Raw genomic sequence first — 18,213 nt, forward strand, 5'->3', positions numbered from 1 at the left:
GCGTTGTGATCCATGTGGTGTCGTGATCTACGTGGCATGCTGGTCCACGTAGCTTCGAGTGGCCTCGGGCACTCGGATACACAGCTCTGGCAATGAATTCACATGGAAAACAGCAGAAAACACAGCAGAGGGAGTGGGCAGTGGTGAGTGATGTATGGTAGACGGGTGAGCGTGAGTAGGGCGAGCATGGGCAAGGTGAGGAACAACCACTTCCTCTCCTCTCCTCCCTCACCCACAAATATGTAGAGAACTCACACTGGACACAGAAATCACCACAAAAATCACCTCTGGCTTGCTGAAACGGCTGTGCTGAGCTGAACAACAACAACAGCAACATACAAGTGACGCTGAACACGTGACTTGAGAAACAGCGTGGGACACTGTAGCGTGGGGTCACTGTGACGCCACTTAAAATTCTCGGAGAATTTCGGCAAATTTCGGCCTGGATCCTGCTTGTACCTGTGTCTGGATGCTCAAACGTGCAGACACGACATCAGGATAACTCGTTGAGAGACGGATGCTTCTTGCATGGGATGATGAAGTGAAGATGACTTTATCCCTCTTCCTTCCTCGCTTTGGGCAAACACAACTGCTGCGACCACCGCTGGTACCAATATACTAAAAAGGAATTTGTTTGGTGTTCTGGTAGCGGGTGGTTAATGATACGTCTTCGGAGGCTTCTTACTTTATTTTTAAGTCGTGGTGGGTACACAGGCTTGTGTTGTGCCCATGGCCCGGGCAGGGCCATCCCACGAGAGAGAGCTACTAGTACTTGTGTCTTCCTGCTAGGCCGCTGTGTGAGTGAGACGGAGGCATGGGCCGGCAGGCTGGCGTGCCTACCGAGAGGCCTGGCTACAGAGGGCAGCACCTGAGTGGCGCGAAATATGAACTAAGCTGGCAGACAGCATGGGCTGTCTGTGCAGATAGTACAGGCTGTCTACAAATGTTGAGAGACTGTTATTGGTGTGGATAAATGAAAAACAGATAGCAGGAGATAGCATCTCTCAAGCGATCATTTGTGAAAAGGCTAGGCAGTTGCATGAGGATTTAATTAGAAAAATGCCTGCAACAAGTGGTGATGTGAGTGAATTTAAGGCCAGCAAAGGTTGGCTTGAAAGATAAAAGAATCGTAGTGGCATACAGAGTGTGGCATATATAGTATGATGAAAATCACCCTGACACAGCTACTGCAAGCCGTGTTGGCAACCTGTACACTGACAATGTTGTGAACCACTTTAGGAAAGTCATAAAGGAACGAGAGGTACAGGCCTCTGTGGACAGATAGGTTGTGCGACAGAAGTCCAGTGACTCTCAAACTGGTCCTAGTGGCATTAAAAGAAGAAGGGAAGTAATCCCGGAAAAGGACTTCCTACCTCAAGTCCTAATGGAGGGGGATTCCCCTTCTAAACATTAAAAACTTCGACACTCTCCCCTCCTCCCATCCCATCAATCATCACCAGATCTTCATTAAAGGTAAGTGTCAATTATTCTATTGTGATTATTCTATTGTTATTATTGTTATTGTAATTATTCTATTGCATTAAACTTTATATTTCATGTGGTAAAAGTTTTTTTTTTTTCCATACTTTTGGGTGTCTTGCACGGATTAATTTGATTTCCATTATTTCTTACGGGGAAAATTGATTCGCTTTCCGATAATTTTGCTTTACGATGAGCTCTCAGGAACGGATTAATAACGTGAACCGGGGGTCCACTGTATTTGTTGACATGCTCCCTGTTTTCCTGTGATGTTTGTGAAATAATTTGAAACCAAATAATATTTATAATGCCTGCTAGTAACACAATTCTCAGTCATCTTTAATTGAATCTGATTTATATAAATTTTGTATACCTGCATGTATGTTCTATATACATTCTTCACAAAGACACGATGTATATTATATGTACCGGTAGCACCACAACTATCAGTGTTACTGCTATGTGCAGTACTGTACTGTACCTGTATAGGATAACACCTTTGTTCCATTCCTCCTGAAAGTGCAACTTGACCACCTAGAATGTTACTGAATGCTTTTTCTATTGTGCTATCAAAAACATGGAAATTTCCTTGCCTGGAAAAAAAAAAACTGGGCATAAGTCAAGATGTTCACCTGACAAATTACTTTGTGGCACATCATGTGATCCCCCATGCTACTGTTTATTTATTTGTGTCTAGTTTGAGAGAACTAATTATCTGGAGAGATTACTTGGAAAATATTTTGGCAGGGCTGTGCATCTTTGCTTTAAAACCTGTGTTATTCTATCACAGCGTCTTTTTATTAGACTGAATGGAATAAGTTCAGACAATCAAACTAACTTTAGTGACCTCTAAGGTAATTAAATAAGGTTGAATTGAATTTGTTTTTTCACCAAACTAAATGTAGGCTTACATGAAAGCTATTGTTTTTACTTATTTTTAAGTTAATGATAGTAACTTACAAACTTAAAAGTATTTTTGTTTCAATTTCTACAGACATTACTGACATATAAATTTCATGGCATGCACTTTTTTCTGAAATGTGAAACCTTCATAAGTTGTACTGTACAGTACCTTCCTTATTTCTTTGAAAATTAACCTTCAAAAGCTTCATAGATGTTATATAAATTTTGTGTGCTAGCCACTACTACTATAGAATCCTTGGCTTCATAGCAAGAAGTATAAATAATAGAAGTCCTCAAGTTGTTATTCAACTCTATATATCTTTGGTTAGGCCTCATTTAGATTATGCTGCACAGTTCTGCTCACTGTATTACAGAATGGATATAAATGCACTGGAAAACGTACAGAGGAGGATGACAAAGTTGATCCCATGTATGAGAAGTCTTCCCTATGAGGATACACTGAGGGCTCTAAATCTGCACTCTCTAGAAAGGCATAGAATTAGGGGGGATATGATTGAGGTGACGATCTGTTGGAGTGTGAGCAGGGTAATATTTAGTGAAGGGATTCAGGGAAACCGGTTATTTTCATATAGTCGGACTTGAGTCCTGGAAATGGGAAGTACAATGCCTGCACTTTAAAGGAGGGGTTTGGGATATTGGCAGTTTGGAGGGATATGTTGTGTATCTTTATATGTGTATGCTTCTAGACTGTTGTATTCTGAGCACCTCTGCAAAAACAGTGATAATGTGCGAGTGTGGTGAAAGTGTTGAATGATGATGAAAGTATTTTCTTTTTGGGGATTTTCTTTCTTTTTTGGGTCACCCTGCCTCGGTGGGAGACGGCCGACTTGTTGAAAAAAAAAAAAATGATTGAGGTGTATAAATGGAAAACGGGAATTAATAAAGGGGATGTAAATAGCATGCTAAAAATATCTAACATAGACAGGACTCGCAGCAATGGTTTTAAATTGGAAAAAATTCAGATTCAGGAAGGATATAGGAAAGCACTGGTTTGGTAATAGAGTTGTGGATGAGTGGAACAAACTCCCAAGTACTGTCATAGAAGCTAAGACATTGTGTAGTTTTAAAAATAGGTTGGATAAATACATGAGTGGATGTGGGTGGGTGTAAGTTGGACATAACTAGCTTGTGCTACTAGGTCGGATGCTGTGCTCCTACTTTAAGTGACATGTCTGATCTCACTAGGTCAGTGAGGTCAGACGGTGAGTGAGCTTAAGGTCACTAGGTCAGTGAGCTTAAGCCAGTAGGGGAATTGGACCTGCCTCGCATGGGCCAGTAGGCCTTTTGAATTGTTCCTTCTTTCTTATGTTCTTATGTTCTTTTATAAACATGTACTAAGAAATTAATAGTAAGTTATTGAATATTGCTATAAAATAACAAAGTATATTCCTTCTGTAAGAAGAGTACAATGATTAGAAAAAAAAATCATAACGAGGACCTTTCATTTGTAAGCACATGTTTAACCCTTTCAGGGTTTCGGCCGTACTAATACGGCTTACGAGCCAGGGTTTTTGACGTACTAGTACGCCTAAATTCTAGCGCCCTCAAATCTAGTGAGAGAAAGCTGGTAGGCCTACATATGAAAGAATTGGTCTATGTGGTCAGTGTGCATGGTATAAAAAAATCCTGCAGCACACAGTGCGTAGTGAGAAAAAAAAACTATGACCGTGTTTTTGGATTAAAACAGCGAATTTGCACTGTATTTTCGTATGGTATTTATTGTTGTATTCTAGTTTTCCTGGTCTCATTTTATAGAATGGAAGACATATTACAGAAATTGAAATGATTTTGACTGGTTTTACAAAGAAAAGTATCTTGAAATTGAGCTCAAAGTAGCAGAAATGTTCGATTTTTACCAAAGTTCAAAAGTAAACAAATCATGCTATGCGTCCAATACATGTCAACTGGTGAGTCTAATATTCTTTCACAAGTGCACTGATATTATTTATACCATTTCTACACCAATGCAGTAGTTTGCATAACAGTAAATCTTCTATTTTTTTGTGAGAACAAAAATTCAAAGTGGAAAGCAAAAGAATGTAAGAGGGGCATGGGGATGTGACTAATGAGCAGAAGAAATGTTATTTTAGTGCCAGGAATGTCCTTCTTGATTATTCTGGACCCTATTCGGAGATTGGCATCTTTTGAAATTTGTGTGAAATTGGCAAAATTGCTAAATTCTGATCACTGTATTGCATAGTTGAAATTGGTAAATGGGTGGTTTCTTGTACTCATTCAATAGAAAAAATGGAGTTCTAGCAAAATAGTTATGATTTTTGTCGACAAGTATACTGGAATTGGCTGAAAATAGGGCTCAAAGTGGGCAAAATCGCCGATGCGTAAGCATTGTCGAGACCGCTAACTTCACGAGAGCATAATTTCATAAGTTTTCCATCAAATTTCATACTTTTGGTGTCATTATAATTGGGAAAAGATTCTCTTATCTTTTCATAAGAAATTTTTTTTTTTTTTTTTAAATTTGGCTGACTCTGAGAACAAGTCTCTGAGAGGGCGTGTCGACCCTGAAAGGGTTAATCCACAGAAAATCAGAAGATTTAAAATTACAGGCTCTACAGGATTGGGTAACCCAATCTTCTTAGTACACATTTAATATTTAAAAAATTACCCCTCAGTGTATAGAACATTCTGAAAAATGCAACTGTTATTAACCATTTCGTAGTGTACTTGTTACAACTTGACAATAAAACAAAACTAGTAAACTAAGTACAGTGCTACCCTGAGCTTCGTATAGCTCCCAACTCGAATAATTTTTTTTTTTTTTAACAAGTCGGCCGTCTCCCACTGAGGCAGAGTGACCCAAAAAGAAAGAAAATCCCCAAAAAGAAAATACTTTCATCATCATTCAACACTTTCACCTCACTCACTCACTCACTCACTCACTCGAATAATTATGTTGGTGTATTATTGTAAGTGCCTTTGTACGTGTATTTTTGGGGGTCTGAAATTGACTAATCTAATTTACCTTATTCTTTATGGGAACAAATTCTTTTGGTAATGAAACTATACACCCTGCTGGAATGAATTATGGTCGAAAGTCAGGATACCACTGTATCTTAATGTATCTTATTGATGTGTATTTTTGGGAGAGTTGTTTTTGGAAGACAAGGCCATATTAAAATAGAGATGTTAGGGTAAATAACAAAAAGGCACAATACTGTGACTGGAACAAGACACAAATAGCCCGCACATAGGAGAGAGGAGCTTACAACAACATTTCGGTCCGACTTGGACCATATACAAAGTAACACTAACAAAAAGGAGAGGAGGGAGTATATATAGGCCAGCAGACACGGATGGGACAAGAGAGGTAGTACGAAAGGAAGAAGAGAGGTAGTGGTAGAGATAGTAGTAATAGTAGTGGAGTCAGTCAAAGACTAAGAAAGAGGAGCACTGCAAGGGTGCTTGGGGCCCACAAAGGGTAGGAACAAGAACACAGAGGAGGGAAAAAATAATAATGGACCAAACACCCAAGTCAGAAGAAAGAGAGAAAACCCAAAGGAGAAAGAGGAAAGGGAAAGAAGGAGATGGGGGAAAAAGAATCAGGTTAAGTCACAGGTGTTCTGAAGTTTGGAAACTTCAGAACACCCGTGTTATTTGTGTGGATGTTAGGGTCATTGACATCTTGTTATCCAGATTTTTCTACATAAGTAAACTGCATAGTGTAGTGACAAATGAAACAGGATGGGCCAGTGTAACTACTCTGTTAAATTTATCTTACAGGCAGCTTGGTTTTTTGCATCAATTTTTTTATTTTGTTATTAACACATTGGCCGATTCCCACCAAGGTAGGGTGGCCCAAAAAAGAAAAAACTTTCATCATCATTCACTCCATTACTGTCTTGCCAGAGCAGTGCTTTACATTACAGTTATAAAACTGCAGCATAAATACCCCTCCTTCAGAGTGTAGACACTGTACTTCCTATCTCCAGGACTCAAGTCCAGCCTGCTGGTTTCCCTGAATCCCTTCATAAATGTTACCTTGCTCACACTCCAACAGCACATCAATATCAAAAATCATTTGTCTCCATTCACTCCTATCAAATACGCTCACGCATGCTTGTTGGAAGTCCAAGCCCCTCGCACACAAAACTTCCTTTACCCCCTCCAACACTTCCTAGGCCGACCCCTACCCCGCCTCCCCTCCACTATAGATTTATTCACTCTCAAAGTCATTCTGTGTTGTTCCATTCTCTCCACATGTCCAAACCACCTCAACAACCCCTCCTCAGCCCTCTGGATAATAGTTTTGCTAATCCCACACCTTCTAATTTTCAAACTACGAATTCTCTGCATTATATTCACACCACGCATTGCCCTCAGACATGACATCTCCTCTTCCTCCAGCTTTCTCCTCATTGCAACATTTATCACCCATGCTTCACACCCATGCAAGAGTGTTGGTACAACTACTCTCATACATTCCCCTCTTTGCTTCCATGGACAAAGTTCTTTATCTCCACAGACTCCTAAGTGCACCACTTATCCTTTTCCCCTCATCAATTCTGTGATTCACCTCATCCTTCATAGACCCACCTGCTGATACGTCCACTCCTAAATACACCTACCATCCGACTTACGACCTGCTCGACACATGACCGCTCGACTTATGACTGTGTTTTTTATGGCAAATTTCTGGGAAATAAACAACTGTTTGTGTTCTACGCAGTGTTTATCCTAAACCTTACAATATAAAATACAGTACTAACAGCATAAAAAGTAAAGTAAAAATGAAATACCAAAATAAAACAATAAAACAAAGTCATTACAGAAGTGTGATGTTGATATTCAGTAGTAAGGTTCGACTTACATCCATTTCGACTTACGACCTGTTGGTCGGAACCAAGCTCGGTCATAAGTCGGATGGTACCTGTATCTGAATACATTCACCTCCTCCATGCTCCCTCCCTCCAATCTGATATCCAATCTTTCGTAACCTAATCTTTTTGTTATCCTCATAACCTCACTCTTTCCTATATTCACTTTTAATTTTCTTCTTTTACATACCCTACCAAATTCATCCACCAGCCTCTGCAACTTTTCTTCAGAATCTCCCAAAAGCACAGTGTCATCAGCAAAGAGCAACTGTGACAACTCCCACTTTGCATTTGATTCTTTATCTTTTAACTCCACACCTCTTGCCAAGACCCTCGCATTCACTTCTCTTATAACCCCCTTCTATGAATATATTGAACAACCACGGTGACATCACACATCCTTGTCTAAGGCCTACTTTTACTGGGGAATAATCTCCCCGTCTTCTACATACTCTAATCTGAGCCTCACTATCCTCGTAAAAACTCTTCACTGATTTTAGTAACCTACCTCCTATACCATACACCTGCCACATTGCCCCCCAATCCACCCTGTCATATGCCTTTTCCAAATCCATAAATGCCACAAAAACCTCTTCACCTTTATCTAAATACTGTTCACCTATATGTTTCACTGTAAACACTTGGTCTACACACCCCCTACCTTTCCTAAAGCCTCCTTGCTCATCTGCTATCCTACTCTCCGTCTTACTCTTAATTCTTTCAATAATAACTCTACCATACACTTTACCAGGTATACTCAACAGAATTTTTTTTTTCAACAAACCGGCTGTACCCCACTGAGGCAGGATGGCCCAAAAAGAAAAACGAAAGTTTCTCTTTTTAAATTTAGTAATTTATACAGGAGAAGGGGTTACTAGCCCCTATCTCCTAGCATTTTAGTCACCTCTTACAACACGCATAGCTTACGGTGGAAGAATTCTGTTCCACTTCCCCATGGAGATAAGAGGAAATAAACAAGAACAAGAACTAGTAAGAAAATAGAATGTTAGGTAAGACACATATGCAACAGTTAGGTATCTTTATTTCGAAACGTTTCGCCTACACGGTAGGCTTCTTCAGTCGAGTACAGAAAAGTTGATAGAAGCAGAAGAGACTTGAAGACGATGTAATCAGTCCATCACCTTTAAAGTTTTGAGGTGGTCAGTCCCTCAGTCTGGAGAAGAGCATTGTTCCAAAGGTTGAAACAGTATATATTGTTTCAACTTTTGGAAGCATCATTGATGTAAATATTTATTTTATTCCTCAAAATATGGAATATTTTGAGGAAATATTAAATGTTGAATAAGACAGGGAAGCTGTGATTTCGTGTATAGGGCAAGGAGGAACAACATCTTGTAAGAATGAGGAAGAGCCAGTTGTGAGTGTGGGGAAAGTTCGTGAGGCAGTAGGTAAAATGAAAGGGGGTAAGGCAGCCGGGATTGATGGGATAAAGATAGAAATGTTAAAAGCAGGTGGGGATATAGTTTTGGAGTGGTTTGTGCAATTATTTAATAAATGTATGGAAGAGGGTAAGGTACCTAGGGATTGGCAGAGAGCATGCATAGTTCCTTTGTATAAAGGCAAAGGGGACAAAAGAGAGTGCAAAAATTATAGGGGAATAAGTCTGTTGAGTATACCTGGCAAAGTGTATGGTAGAGTTATTATTGAAAGAATTAAGAGTAAGACGGAGAATAGGATAGCAGATGAACAAGGAGGCTTTAGGAAAGGTAGGGGGTGTGTGGACCAGGTGTTTACAGTGAAATATATAAGTGAACAGTATTTAGATAAGGCTAAAGAGGTCTTTGTGGCATTTATGGATTTGGAAAAGGCGTATGACAGGGTGGATAGGGGGACAATGTGGCAGATGTTGCAGGTGTATGGTGTAGGAGGTAGGTTACTGAAAGCAGTGAAGAGTTTTTACGAGGATAGTGAGGCTCAAGTTAGAGTATGTAGGAAAGAGGGAAATTATTTCCCAGTAAAAGTAGGCCTTAGACAAGGATGTGTGATGTCACCGTGGTTGTTTAATATATTTATAGATGGGGTTGTAAGAGAAGTAAATGTGAGGGTCTTGGCAAGAGGCGTGGAGTTAAAAGATAAAGAATCACACATAAAGTGGGAGTTGTCACAGTTGCTCTTTGCTGATGACACTGTGCTCTTGGGAGATTCTGAAGAGAAGTTGCAGAGATTGGTGGATGAATTTGGTAGGGTGTGCAAAAGAAGAAAATTGAAAGTGAATACAGGAAAGAGTAAGGTTATGAGGATAACAAAAAGATTAGGTGATGAAAGACTGGATATCAGATTGGAGGGAGAGAGTATGGAGGAGGTGAATGTATTCAGATATTTGGGAGTGGACGTGTCAGCAGATGGGTCTATGAAAGATGAGGTGAATCATAGAATTGATGAGGGGAAAAGGGTGACTGGTGCACTTAGTCTGTGGAGACAAAGAACTTTGTCCTTGGAGGCAAAGAGGGGAATGTATGAGAGTATAGTTTTACCAACGCTCTTATATGGGTGTGAAGCATGGGTGATGAATGTTGCAGCGAGGAGAAGGCTGGAGGCAGTGGAGATGTCATGTCTGAGAGCAATGTGTGGTGTGAATATAATGCAGAGAATTCGTAGTTTGGAAGTTAGGAGGAGGTGCGGGATTACCAAAACTGTTGTCCAGAGGGCTGAGGAAAGGTGGTTGAGGTGGTTCGGACATGTGGAGAGAATGGAGTGAAACAGAATAACTTCAAGAGTGTATCAGTCTGTAGTGGAAGGAAGGCGGGGTAGGAGTCGGCCTAGGAAAGGTTGGAGGGAGGGGGTAAAGGAGGTTTTGTGTGCGAGGGGCTTGGACTTCCAGCAGGCATGCGTGAGCGTGTTTGATAGAAGTGAATGGAGACAAATGGTTTTTAACCCTTTGAGGGTTTTGGCCGTACTAGTACGTCTTACGCGCAGGGGTTTTTGACGTACTAGTACGCATAAATTCTAGCGCCGTCAAATCTCTCGGGAAAAGGCTGGTAGGCCTCCTTATGAAAGAATGGGTCTATGTGGTCAGTGTGCATGGTATAAAAAAAATCCTGCAGCACACAGTGCATAATGAGAAAAAAAAAACTTTGACCGTTTTTTTGGCATAAAACAGCAACTTTGCACTGTATTTTCGTATGGTATTTATTGTTGTATTCTAGTTTTCTTGGTCTCATTTTATAGAATGGAAGGCATATCACAGAAATTGAGATGATTTTGACTGGTTTTACAATGAAAAGTACCTTGAAATTGAGCTCAAAGTTGCGGAAATGTTCGATTTTTACCAAAGTTCAAAAGTAAACAAATCATGCCAAGCGTCCAATACACGTCAACTGGTGAGTCTAACATTCTTTCGCAAGTGCGCCAATATGATTTATACCATTTTTTACACTAATGCAGTAATCTGCATAACAGTAAATCTTCTATTTTTCGTGAGAATAAAAATTCAAAGTGGAAAGCAAAAGAATGTAAGAGGGGCCTTGAGACGTGACTAATGAACAGAGGAAATGTCATTTTATTGCCAGGAATGTATTTCTTGTTTCTTCTGGACCCTATTCGGAAATTGGCATTTTTTAAAATTTGTGTGAAATTGGCAAAATTGCTAAATTCTGACCACTGTATTGGATAGTTGAAAATGGTAAATGGGTGGTTTCTTGCACTCATTCAATAGAAAAAATGTAGTTCTAGCGAAATATTCATGTTTTTTGTCGACTAGTACAGTGGAATTGGCCGAAAATGGGGCTCAAATTGGGCAAAATCGCCGATGCATAAACATCGCCGAGACCGCTTACTTCACGAGAGCATAATTCCGTAAGTTTTCCATCAAATCTCATAATTTTTGTGTCATTATGATGGGGAAAAGATTCTCTATCTTTTCATAAGAAAAAATATTTTTTTTTTTTTTTTAAATTTGGCCGACCCTGAGAACGATTTTCTGAGAGGGCCTGTCGACACTCAAAGGGTTAATACTTGACGTGCTGTTGGAGTGTGAGCAAAATAACATTTATGAAGGGGTTTAGGGAAACCGGCTTGCCGGACTTGAGTCCTGGAGATGGGAAGTACAGTGCCTGCACTCTGAAGGAGGGGTTTTAATGTTGCAGTTTAAAAACTGTAGTGTAAAGCACCCTTCTGGCAAGACAGTGATGGAGCGAATGATGGTGAAAGTTTTTCTTTTTCGGGCCACCCTGCCTTGGTGGGAATCGGCCAGTGTGATAATAAAAATAATATTTATTTTATTGACATTTCAGGTCTTCGAGTGCTGAATCTCGTAAAAAACATAAATCCAAGAAGAGCAAACGCAGCAGGTAAGCTTTCAAACATTTTTTAGGATCTGGCAACCTTCCAGTCTTCCTTAGGGTCAGATTTGATGCTTGATACAGCAATATGACTTGACTGTGCTTTCAAAGTTGACTTGAAGGTTTTGATATGAATGGTCAACCTTAGAGATTTAGATTGAAATTCATTTCAGCAACTTGTCGTCAGTTAATTGTAAATTAAAACATTTCCTTCAACACGTTTTAGGCTGGTATTCAGGAGCCCTGCACATGTGAGGCAATTTACTCTCAACACAGGTCATAACTAAAATTAAGTATAACAAAAGTTGGCAATACTCTCATTCACAGGCTCATTTCTAATGTAAGTTCTGTTTACTAAAGAGAGAAGTGTATTTCTTTGAGTTGCTTATTTGATATTTATTATATTTGAAATACAGATAAAATGCAATTTAAATCATTAGGGTTTTGTAGAAGGAATATTTTTCATGATAGACCACATATCTTTCAGTCATAAGATATTAATGATGAACTTATTCTTGTCTCAATGTTTAAGAAAATTTCTTTATTCACACATACTTTAAGAAGAGTTTTGAAATAAATATTTAAGTTTAATAATGCTGTCAGTGCCATGAGCACTTAAAAAATACAGAAATTATACAGTTTTTTCCTTTTTTGTTATGCACATCAGTTGGCGTAAGTTTTCGTTTGTATGCTGTATAAAAAATTACTGGTATTAGTACAGTGGAACCTCAGTTTTCATATGCCCTAGTTTGTATGTAAAACTATAGTTATTCTCTATAAAATGTATTTTTTGTTAATATTTTTGGGTGTCTGGAACAGATTAATTGAATTTACATTATTTCTTATGGGAAATATTAACAAAAATTACATTTTTATAGAGAATAACTATAGTTTTACACACAAACTGGGGCATACGAAAACCGAGGTTCCACTCTATTTCGTGTAAGTTATGTTTTTAACTTAAGCCTGGTAGAATGCCCTTTAAATATATTAATTGAAAGAAAAAATTATATAGTGTATATGTGGTCACTTGGTGCAGTACGAGGTAGTAAGTTGTACCAGAAAAAAAAGTAAATAAATGGTTCTCGTCATTAGTTTTGATAAAGAAGGAAAATGTGTAGTAATGAGAAATCCTGCAGTGTACAGTGTTGTTACATAATGGTCAAGGGTCAGAAATTCTTAACATTTACACTATTCACAAGTTACTGTATTTTTTATATACAGTGCTGTACACTGAAAACTTCAATAGTTTTAATATAATTAAGTTGCATTTTTTATGTTATTCAGCAGAATACGTATATTGACATAGATCAGGTGAGGTAGAAGGTTGGTAGACAGACAACCACCTTGAGAGGTACCACCATCCTGTCATACAACAACCACCCTGGGAGGTACCACCATCCTGTCATACAACCACCACCCTGGGAGGTACCACCATCATGTCATACAACCATGACTATGGGAGGTACCATCATTATGTCATACAATCACCACCCTGGGATGTACCACCATCATGTCATACAGCCACCACCCTGGGAGGTACCACCATCCTGTCATACAACCACTACCCTGGGAGGTACCACCATCCTGTCATACAACCACTACCCTGGGAGGTACCACCATTATGTCATACAACCACCACCCTGGGAGACACCACCATCCTGTCATACAACCACCACCCTGGGAGGTACCACCATCCTGTCATACAGCCACCACCCTGGGAGGCACCACCATCCTGTCATACAACCACCACCCTGGGAGGTACCACCATCATGTCATACATCCACGACCATGGGAGGTACCATCATTATGTCATACAATCACCACCCTGGGATGTACCACCATCATGTCATACAACCATGACTGTGGGAGGTACCATCATTATGTCATACAACCACCACCCTGGGAGGTACCACCATCATGTCATACAACCACGACTGTGGGAGGTACCATCATTATGTCATACAGCCACCACCCTGGGAGGTACCACCATCCTGTCATACAACAACCTCCCTGGGAGGTACCACCATCCTGTCATACAAACACCACTCTGGGAGACACCACCATCTTGTCCTACAACCACCCTGGGAGGTACCACCATCCTGTCACACAACCACCACCATGGGAGGTACCACCATTATGTCATACAGCCACCACCCTGGGAAGTACCACCATCCTGTCATTCAACAACCACCCTGGGAAGTACCACTCTCCTGTCATACAACAAACACCCTGGGAGGTACCACCATCCTGTCATACAACAACCACCCTGGGAGGTACCACCATTATGTTATACAACCACCACCCTGGTAGGTACTATCATTCTGTCATACAACCAACACCCTGGGAGGTACCACCAACCTGTCATACAACAACCACTGTGGGAGGTACCACCATTACATCATACAATCACCACCCTGGGAGGTACCACCTTCCTGTCACACAAGTGTGAAGCAAAAGCCTGTTAACTGTTTTGCACTCTGGCAAGACTGCTCATATTTTCTTTGTTTCATGGACATAAGATGGAATGTAAGTCTTGCTAATCAGTACTTACATTCAGTATATGCTTATCTTCATTTTCCTGCATGATTCTTAGTAATTCTTTTTTCTATAATATCTAATCTTCACAACATAGACATCATTTTATTTTCACAGAAAGCAATTTGCAGCAGGTCTCTCTGAATTTTACTCTAAGATTTTTTGGATACCCAAGAGCATATCATCATCATAGGACACTACTAGGTACTGATCCTCTGCTTTTTAAATGGGATGTGAAACCTACTTTTGAGTGAGGCTTAACCATTAACGGGTCATCAAAAATCCACGTCAGGAAACATTTTTTCTATTTCCTGATAAATAAGCCACCATCACTACCAAAGAGACAAATGCAAACTTTGAGATATTGTAGTCTTAAATTTATATGAACCTGCATTGTATATTTCAACAGGTATGACATCTGCCATTCCTCATAAGTAAATGACTAATTCTTTTAACTTACTCATGAGAATACAACATCACAAGTTTTAGCATAATTAGCTGAAGGGTAAGTCAGTTACCACGAGAAGTTTTTTTGTTTTTGCTTTTAGGGTGCAGTTCGATAAATGGATATTTAAATAATATTTATTTTTTCTCTGTGATGTTTTCCTTTGAAAGTTTGAGAAACTTTAAGTCTCTGATGTTAAACAATAATTACCTATTCATTACTTTTTATAGCTTCAGGGACACAACTATGGTTGTGGTGTCTCATCTTCATTAATAGGTTCATTTTATAATTTTCTAAAATTTCCAAGTTATAACCTCACTTCCTCTTTCAAATTTTTTCATTCTTATTCCACTTCATTTATAATGAAAAATTGCTCGGCATTATTTTTGCTCCCTTTTTTCTTAATTTATATCTGTGGCTGCTTGTTATCCATATTGAAGGTACTAAATAAAATTCTTTATTCTTTAATCTTATATATTTTCATATTTCCTCTTTTTCTTCACATCAGCCATCTTATCAATGTAGCGCTGTATGACCTTTATGGGTTTAGCACTTGAATTGCCTATATAATTACATCCTCTTATTATCTCAGTATTTTTTTAAACTCGGTTATCTGTATGGATTTTAAATCTGCTACATATAAGATAATTTTTTTGTAAACATACACTGAGGATTTCTGTTTAACACCTTGCACATTTTATCCTCCCCTTCAGTCTTTAACATTTACTTTATTTTTTATAAACTTGGATGAAAGATTTGTTTCCATTTTGCCTTTATTAAAATTCTTGTATTTCTTCCTCTTTACATTTGTGTATTAATTTCTGGTTTGTTTATGTATCTGATACATCTCTGGATTGGTCTGCTTTCTATGTTGGTTCATAGCTCTCCAGTACCTTCTATTAAACCATTCTTCAATATTTCTTCTTGTGCCTATTTTTTTTTGGAATAAACTGGCTAATTCCATATTCATACCAATAAATATTACAAAACTCTTTTTATTCTTCTTCTGCTTTAACAGTGTGAATTTTATTTTTAGTGGCCTATTTTTTTATTCCTCATGTTTTCCAATTCTCCTGTAGCTCACTATATGGTCATAAATACTGAAATTTTCCCATATATTTTTTATCTCACTAATGCAATTTTCTTCCTTTGTGTTTAATCTTCAGTTGTTTCTCTTTCAACACAGCCAAAAGCAATAACAGTCTTTTCTCTTTCCACGGTTCCCACAGTAGCTTAGAATTATTTGGTATATCCTTTTATTTCACAACTGTTGTTGCTTCTAGCTGTAATTTTCTTAGCTAATGCCACCTGCTGTTCTTTTTTTTAAATTTTCTGTTTATTTTAGCATTGTTATCTTCCATATTGGCTTTATATTTCTATAGTTCTTTTTGTCTCGTTTTCAAAGCTTTGGTTGACATTTTCTGTAGTATCATGAGCTAGCTGTACCAGTTTGTTTAATTTAGTCCTTTGCTTTGTTATTCATGCAGAACAATCTTCAGTTTTTTATACTCCTCCAAGGTTTTTATATATTTCATGAGTTTTTTTTTTTTTTTTTTTTTTGTGCTAAGTCATACTCATCCCTTTTGACTGGATGTTCTCAGCATTTACATGCTGATATTTGGTTTACTACTTTATCATAAAATCCACATAAAGGCCCCTCAAATAAAATATTTTTAAACCAGTATAGTACTGTATATATTTAACATCCTAGGGGACACCATGAAACATACTCTCAATGATCACTTTATTAGGTACACTGTAAACCTGTGTATTAATACAAATATCTAATCAGCAATGAAGAAGTTCATTTGTTGTTGAGACAAAACATCAGATTGGGGAAGAAATGTGATCTGTGGAATGTGGAATGAATGTTGATGCCAGATGGGGTGGTTTGAGTGTCGTAGAAACTACTGATCTCTTGGCATTTTCTCACACAACAATCTCTAGATTTTACAGAGAATGGTGTGTAAAATGCAGAACGTCTAATGAGCAGTAGTTCTGTCAGTAAAAATACCTTGATAATGAGAGAGGTCAGAGGAGAATGGCTAGACTGGTTCAAGCTGACAGGAGGTGACAGTAGCTCAAATAGCCATGTGTTACAACAATGGTATGCAGAAGAGCATCCCTACACAAACAACACATTGAACCTTGAAGTACATGGGCTACAGCAGCAGAAGACCACACCAGGTTTCAGTGCTGTCAGCTAAGAACAGGAAACTGAGGCTACATTGGGCACAGGCTTACTAAAACTGGACAGTTGAAGATTGAAAAACCTTCACTTGGTCTGATGAATCATGACTTCTGCTGCAACATGCAGATGGTAGGGTCAAGATTTAGCATTTACCTTTGGGATGTGGTGGAATGGAAGATTCACAGCATGAATGTGCAGCTGACAAATCTAGAACAACGCATGATGCTATCATGTCAACATGGTCCAGAATCTCTTAAGAAATGTTTCCAGCACCTTGTTGAATCCATGCCATGAATTCAGACTGTTCTGGGGGCAAAGAGGGGCCCTACCCAGTAATAGAAGGGTGTACCTAATAATGTGTCCACTGAGTGTATGTTACTTTACTCCCTTCACCACAATAGGTAGAAATTGTCGTCCTTTCTCTAAGCTGGAGAGAATGCGTACATCCACCTTGTTGAATGTGTAAGAGTGTGATTATTACTAATGAATGTTTAGATTATTAGTAGCTTTGTAATTTTATAAAAATGTTTAAAGGTTCTTTAGGTTAATTAGTATTAAAATATTCAAGGATCTAATTAAATACGTAACTTGATAAGTTGACAGCAAACTTTTGACCTTAAATAAGCAAATTTGTTTTTAATTTTATGTAATTTATCATGGGTATATTCATAGCATAAGCTAGAGTGCTGAAATGCATCAGTGCTTAATGGAAGAAATTAAGTTATAGTTATATGATAAGATTATATTATATGTAATAATCTGCATTTGTAGTACAGTTGGGTCTCATTATCACAAACCCCCCATTATGGCCAGGAGTGTGTAGAGTAGAGGGTTATGTGTGTGTGTGTGTGTATGACTGATCAGTAAATTATTTAATCTGGCCATTAATTGAATCTAGTCTAAGACCTGCCATCCTATTCACAGATAATGTGGATGTCTTACCTCTTTTTCTGCACAGGGCAGTGTGTATTCCTGGGTGAAGTTGTATCTCTGGTACACTGAAGAGAGTGGGTAGATCCTTTCACATATGGGCAGTACTTATTAACATACATAATAAATACACATTCAGTAGTATTGGTAACAAGCACTTGCTGTTGTGATGTGTGAGGTCTGTAGGTTATTAACTTCGGTTAGGAACCTCATGAGATGATAAATTAGACACATGTACAACACTTGGGTATCTTTATTGAGGAAATATTTTGCCACACAGTGGCTTAATCAGTCCATACAAAAGAGAATGGTGAAGAACAGGAGGAGTTCGAGGTAATCAGTCCCTCAGCCTTGAGTCGATGTAGTCAGTCCATCAATCTTGAATACAACATATATGCAAAGAAGTGGCTTATATACTGTAGGCAGGAGAGGTGCAGCAGTTGTAGGTGGTATCACATTTGACCAATGTGGAAGTAGGTCATGCCCATGGATTAGGCAAGTGAAGAATTCCCTCTATTAAGATTCCTGTCTGACACAGCAACATCTTGGGATCTTAATACAGGGAATTCT

The 18,213-nt window shown here is 38.7% G+C and overlaps 1 protein-coding gene across 4 annotated transcripts in view; it reads left to right on the forward strand.

Moving 5' to 3' along the window:
• LOC128686058 (SRRM2 protein homolog rsr-2) overlaps positions 1-18,213 on the forward strand; it is a 350,784-nt gene that overhangs the window by 271,943 nt on the left and 60,628 nt on the right. For all 4 annotated transcript variants that reach the window (XM_070083996.1, XM_070084003.1, XM_070084014.1 and 1 more), the window contains one exon: positions 11,492-11,548. In XM_070083996.1, coding sequence (XP_069940097.1) covers positions 11,492-11,548 — 57 coding nt within the window. The remainder of the gene's footprint in view (positions 1-11,491; positions 11,549-18,213) is intronic.

The sequence above is a fragment of the Cherax quadricarinatus genome, chromosome 1, assembly GCF_038502225.1.
Source record: "Cherax quadricarinatus isolate ZL_2023a chromosome 1, ASM3850222v1, whole genome shotgun sequence".
Classification (NCBI taxonomy): Eukaryota; Metazoa; Arthropoda; class Malacostraca; order Decapoda; family Parastacidae; genus Cherax; species Cherax quadricarinatus.